Below are 6,641 nucleotides of genomic sequence, written 5' to 3'. Positions count from 1 at the left end.
AACTACAAATTTAAAAAGCAAGTCTAAAATCATTTTAATAAAATATTATATAAATGAAATATATGTTATATATCTTAATCTATCGAAAAACATTATTACTTTTTAGATAATTACATCTCTTCTCTTCGGTTTAGAAATTGGACAATGATATAAATCACAATTTTAATCTATTTTTAAATAATTTTCAAGTATTATATAAATAAAATTAACTTAGAAATTGGACAATGATATAAATCACAATTTTAATCTATTTTTAAATAGTTTCCAAGTATTAATACAAACAAAACTATTGAAAAATATATAAGTGTAACTTAGAAAAAATATAAATCTCACTGAAAACAAAATGATACTCATTTATAATATACAATCCAATTTAGTGAATCCAAAATTTCAATAATATAAGGAACCTGCAACAACAAATACAAACTATACAAACTTTAGATAAATTTAAACTTTAAAATTTCAATAATATAAGGAACCTGCAACAACGAATACAAACTTTAGATAAATTTAAAATTTAAAAAGAAAAATTGAAATTAGAATATTTATACATAAAATAATTGAATTGAATTACTGTAATTATCACTTTACCATTCCACCAATTCCCTCGAACTGTATATTCAAGATTGAATGGATCCATAGCTTCTTCCAGTTGCTTATACTCCATTTTAATCTGTCGTTCCAAAAATATCAACGATCATTATCCATTCTCAACAAATTCGTGTACATAAAACATTTTTAATTATATTTCAGAACTTTTATAATTATATGAAATTTCACCTCATTTTGGTGAGCCTTTATTGCTGGGGAAGTTGCATAATCCTCATCAGGTCCTCCATAATATAAAGAAGAGCCAAGAAAGCAATTATCTGGATTTGCAAAATTCTTATTTTTAACATGATCCAATAATTGTTCTTCCTCTTTCATATTATTCTCTGCATATACAGAATATAAATAAACAATTATTATTATAACTAATTATTTTAAATAAAAACTAATACCTATTTATTTAATATATAATTCAAAATTTTTAATAAATTTCTTAATACACAAATTTACCCAATATATGATTCAAAATTTTTAATATATTTAGTTTTAATATTTATACGTTTATAAATTGATAAAAAAATAAATATATAAAATAAAAAATAAAAATTTAAACAGTTAAAATAAAAAATAAAAAGTTTATAAATAAATTTGGAAATTCCAATAAAATAAATTTGAAAAATAAAATAAAATAATAAATAAATTTGAATACCAAAAAAATAAAAATAATTAAATATATAATTCTAATTTATAAATGAAAAAAAAAAAATATTATAAATAATAATCTAATTTTTAAATAAAATAATAATAAATAAAATAAAATTAATAGTTTATATATATATATATATTTGAAAAAACTATGTATTTGTGTAAGATTTTAAAAAGGAAAACTAAAAATTGAGCGTGAAGTATAATATTATTGTGCCTACCAAAAACAATGTTAACCCATACTTCATTATTAAAAAAATATCAATCCATACTTTATTGCTAAAACTATATCATTGTTGCATATTAAAAGAATATAAAAATTAATTAAAATTTTAATTTTAATTTAAAATAGAAATATCAATTTAAAATAAATTATAAATAATATTTAAAATAATAATAAAACATAATAATCTATATATTAGGAGTTGGAGCTCTTCAGGAGAATTTGTGTGGGTCGGAGTTAGTCAAGCTCTATTTCATAATTTGCAACGGTAGAAGTGGCCCAATTCTAGCCAGATGACCTGCATCCATGGGCTTGGTAGCAATGTGGTAGACCATGTTATTTCTGATCTCCCTTTATACAACGAAATAATAAATTTTGACATCTTAAACAACCACGAACGTGACTCTCGTCATAGGCCTTTACTTATAACTCTCAATTTTGTCATGCATAGAGATCCCATAGAAGATAATCCTTATAGCTAAAAGAACTTAATCTTTGATAGAAATAAAAACGATCTCTTTCTAAATGAATTAAAAACTAATTTGCTTCATTTATCTAGTATAGACAACATAGAAGACCTCTATCATAATTTTACTACAACCCTCTCATATTTTATTAACAAGCTATCAATTGAAGTTTCAAGTAATAAAAGAAATAGCAAAACCAACCCATGGTATGAAAAAGATTGTAAAAGTGAGTGGAGAGCTATTAAGGAAGTCGTTGATGAATCTCTTAAAACTGGCAAGATAAAAATATACAAAGCCCTAACTAAAAGGGAAAAAAGGTAGTATATTCGTAAAAGACAAGAGAATCTCTTACACCTCTCTAAGAAAGCTCCTAAGAAATTCTGGAGGCAGATTCTAACTAGGAAAACTAAAGATAATAATAAAATTGCTTTACACGGCTAGAATTCCTATCTTAAAAAACTTTATGAATCTCCAAATGTCATGGATAACTTTGAAACCATACTCACAATGAAAGAAGTTTTTTCATTAGAAGACATTGATTTTGGGGTTAAATGCCTGGCAAATGGGAAAGAAAGGACATTGAAGGTTACTAAGTGGAAATCTTAAAAATTGGAGGTCTTGTCCTCATCCCCCACATCCACAAGCTCTTCAATCAAGTAGTCAAGCAAGGGTTTCCTAAACCATGGACTCAGAGCTTCATTATCCCTATTTTTAAAAGTGGGGATGCAAATAACCCCTCTAATTATCAGACTATTATGACCAACCCTCTCTTAGCCAAGTTATATGGTATTATTTTGGAAAAGAAGCTGAGCATATGGCTTGAAAGTGAAGGTAAGTGGGCTAAAGGCCAAGTAGGTTTTAGAAAGCAACACTCAACAATGGACCACCTCCTTATGCTTAGGATCATTGTGGAGGAATGCCGCAATGATAAATCCAATCTCTTTTGTTACTTCGTGGACTTTAGAAAGGCTTTCAATACGGTTCCTAGAAGCAACCTGTGGAATAGATTAGAAGAGCTAAAGGTTCCTTTTGAGTTGAGAGTTGCCACTATAAGGTTATACGAGAATGTAATTGCCAAGTTAAAGAGCAATGAGGGGTGGTCGAAAGATATTAAGTGTAATATCGGAGTTAAACAAGGTTGCCCCCTCTCCCCTACCCTATTTGGAATTTACATCGACAAGCTAGAAGGTTGTTTAGAGGAAGCAAGCTGTGTTGGCACGATCTTAGCTGGAATAGTCATCATCCTTCTTCTATATGCTGACGATATTTTTCTTCTCGCAAGGTGCCATCTAATCTTGATAAGCAACTTAGACTTCTTAAGGATTTTTGCTCTACCATGGGTATGACTGTTATCAACCCTACCCTAGAAGATCAAAAGTATCTTTCTGTTTTAACTAGCTCAAAGAAGAAAATTAATATAGCCAAGATTAGAACGAACTCTCATGAGCTCCGTAGTGAAACGGGTCGTTGGGAAGTTCCTAAAACACCATGGATGGAAAGGATCTGCCATCTTTGTGAGAATATGAACATTGAGGATGAAAATAACTTCCTCTTAGAGTGTCTCGCATACAACCACATTAGATCTCAGTTTCATAATCTTTGTTGCAATACTGACCTTCCTAGCCTTTTACGATGCCAAAATTATAGTGAGTTCCGGAGGCTTCTCTCCAAACTTTTTGAGCATAAGAATAAAATCTTAAATCAAACTAAATAATTCATTTCTTTAGGTCCGATAGACCAAAGTTTGGTCTTAGTGGACGTGAACCACCATCACCATCATCATCATCTCATATTTATATATAAGAAAATAAGAAAAAAAATCAACATATTTATAAAAAAATTATAAATTAAAAAATAAAATAAATAAATTATTTTAAAATTTTAATTAAAAAATCAATAGCAAAAATAAAATATCTAATAAAAAAAAACAACTTATAAATAAAAACACTATCAAACTTACATTAATAAAGAAAATAAAAACACTATCAAACTTACATTAATAAAGAAAAGAAAATCATAATAGATAAATATCAAACCTAAATTAATTAAAAAAGAGAAATCATTTGTAAATAAAAACACTATCAAGCTCACATTAATAAAGAAAAGAAAATCATAATAGATAAATATGAAAGCTAAATTAAATAATAATAAAAAAATCATATCAAAATTTGAGGAAAAAGAGAGAGATATGGAGTAAAGAAAATGTTTTCCTAATAAATATCTATATATTTTTCTATATTGGTGACACTAACCAACGTTAACATGATTATTTTTGGTATTTTTCCGAGAAATAAAATTTTGAATATATAAATATATAATAAAATAATAAACTATATAAATGATTTTAAATATATAATTTAAATTATTCAAAAGTATCAAATAAAATATATATAATAAAAAAAACACTTTGTGAAATGTGGCTATGTAGTGTACAACTCTGACACAACAACAACAAAAATAAAAGAGAAGAGAAATGAGACGGAGCAAAAATGCAATGCATGCAATTTAAAGTCCATCCCATCATTAAGTTCACGACAAAAAAAGCGAAGAGCAACGTGGCTCTACGAGAGTTGATATCTAATCCTTAAAGTCACGACAAAAAAGGGGACTTCAACGTGTCTGTAGGAGAATTTATAAGCATGAAAAACTCTTGTATTGGGAAAGATTTCTCTTCTATCAGGTAAGATTTCTTCCCTGTCCCTCAGGGAATCCAACCACAACAATTTCAGCAAAATCAAAAATGCAAATCTGAACAAATGTGTTGAACAAAAAGCCAAATACTCTGTGGTTAATATTCATGATACCTTTAAGAGTACTCTCTTGATGCTCCTCACTCTGCTGCTTCTGTGTTGAACCCAAAACTTCACAGCTCTTTGAATCCATTGTACATTCAGACTGTAGAGAAAACATTGTATGATAAGATTGAAAGCAAAATCTCAAAACTGAATATGAAAAAAATGGGCAATGTCTAAACTTATCCAGAGCTATTTTTTAATGGAAGGTATGTGATTCCTTGTGTTTGTTTATGTGAGTATAACAAAAATTACATAATATAAGGAAGCAGCCAGCATGAACTCCAGCCATGGCTTTACATAATGACCATCCCACTATTTGAAGTCCCGTTAATCATCAGTTTAAAATTGAGAGGAAATCAAGCTAGAAAATGTAGACTTTAAGGATTTCTATGGTTGGCCAATCATTCTAGTTATGCAGCTCAAAGCTTGCTGTTGTAGTTTACCAGATCTGTCATTATATGTCAAGACAGGAATTCTTGCCAAACATCTTTAGAGAGAATGACCTAAATTATTTTCTTTGGATTGCAAAAATCATCCAAATTTTTCTTCAATTTCTGTTGTTCCTTTCATTCTCTATCCGAGAACTGGAATAGTGCTCCTTAACTTTGTGAAAAGGATTAGAATCTCCCTAACTTCAAAACATTTGGGTATTTTTTAACAAAAATACAGAAGGTGAGGTATCTGGCTAATCTAATGAGACTGAAATCCTTGAAACCATAAATTTAGTGGAAACTATTGGGAACTTAATGGAAGGTTAAAGAGAATCCACTGATATAGCCAATCCAATATGTGACATAGATCTGAACTCTAGCCATTGCAGAGCTGGAATAAGCAAAGATGGATGTCAAACAAGACCCATGTGACCGTGGTTTGAATCAATGGAAAGGTATTTATGTTTGAAAAAACCATTTTTTACAGATAAAGCATATCCAACTCAGTGATAAATAGAGGAGATGTTCAACACTGAACTAATATTCAAGTAAAAACAACATAGGATGACTTATGAAACTGACCACGGATCCTCAGAGAACACACACAAACAAACCAGATGAAGGCTCTATCTGTGATAATAAAAGTACCTTTTCTGTCTGTTTGATCTGAGCAGCTAACTCGAGCTGGTCAATATGAGGCCGTGAAGACAAATCACCAGACATTGAGCTTCTAACAATCCTGAACAAATATTCAGCTATGGATCTCTTAATCCAGATGTTCCTGGGGTATAATTCAAACTTGAGCCAAAAAAGTGCTGATGTAACAAAACATTATGCATAATGATGATATTGAGAAGAAGCTTACTCAGTGATCAGAAGCCAGAAGAGAAATCAAGCAAACTATTTAGTGAACGAACTCTAGACTGGTACTAGCTAGGATTTCAGAGAGATTCAAATGAAGTGAAAGGCCATTAGACTAGTATTTCAGAGAGGTTCAAAGAAGTGAAAGGCCATTAGACTAAAATGGGAAGACAGTGATGTCAGAATAGGTAACATCCAACTACCAAAAACGACCCTGATTGTGTACAATTACTCCAACTAAGTTACAGGCTACTAAAACACAAGCTGAACAGAGTAACAGATAAATTAAAACATACATGCATAAATATGATGAGCATCTATAACACCACGTGCAGGGGTGATGATGATATATTAATGTTTGGAGTTTTAGTAACAGATTAACAGAGAAATTATAACATGCATACATACATATGATGAGCATCTACCAATATTTGTACACCAGGTGCAACGGTGATGGTGATATTAGTGTTTGAGATTTAAGGGCCCTCCAAATTGTTGTACTGATGTGGAAGAGCCGACCCACTAAAAAGAAATGCAGAATTCATTGGACAAGTGTAAAGACAGAAATGCAGAATTCACTGGACAAGTGTAAGGACAAAAATGCATTCTA

At 29.7% G+C, this 6,641-nt stretch overlaps 1 protein-coding gene across 4 annotated transcripts; it reads right to left on the bottom strand.

Moving 5' to 3' along the window:
* Positions 1-271: 271 nt before the first annotated feature.
* LOC149244917 (uncharacterized) lies at positions 272-6,290 on the bottom strand. 4 transcript variants are annotated; one of them, XM_089455528.1, is made up of 6 exons: positions 6,036-6,290; positions 5,819-5,925; positions 4,749-4,839; positions 781-935; positions 592-673; positions 272-407 (listed from the first exon to the last, which is right to left on the bottom strand). In XM_089455528.1, exons 2-6 carry the CDS (start codon positions 5,891-5,893, stop codon positions 391-393), a joined length of 420 nt encoding a protein of 139 aa, XP_089311654.1. In that variant the 5' UTR covers positions 5,894-5,925; positions 6,036-6,290; the 3' UTR covers positions 272-390. The 4 variants fall into 4 exon arrangements, with proteins under 4 accessions (XP_089311654.1, XP_089311653.1, XP_089311652.1 ...); XM_089455527.1 differs by having other exon boundaries at positions 272-479; positions 5,819-5,909; XM_089455526.1 differs by having other exon boundaries at positions 5,819-5,909.
* Between the last annotated feature and the right edge of the window lie 351 nt (positions 6,291-6,641).

Source organism: Pinus tabuliformis, chromosome 7 (assembly GCF_031772625.1).
Source record: "Pinus tabuliformis cultivar Carrire ecotype Pingquan chromosome 7, CPIR1, whole genome shotgun sequence".
Taxonomy (NCBI): Eukaryota; Viridiplantae; Streptophyta; class Pinopsida; order Pinales; family Pinaceae; genus Pinus; species Pinus tabuliformis.
Note: the sequence above shows the minus strand (reverse complement) of the source record. Positions and strands in the feature narration are given on the sequence as shown.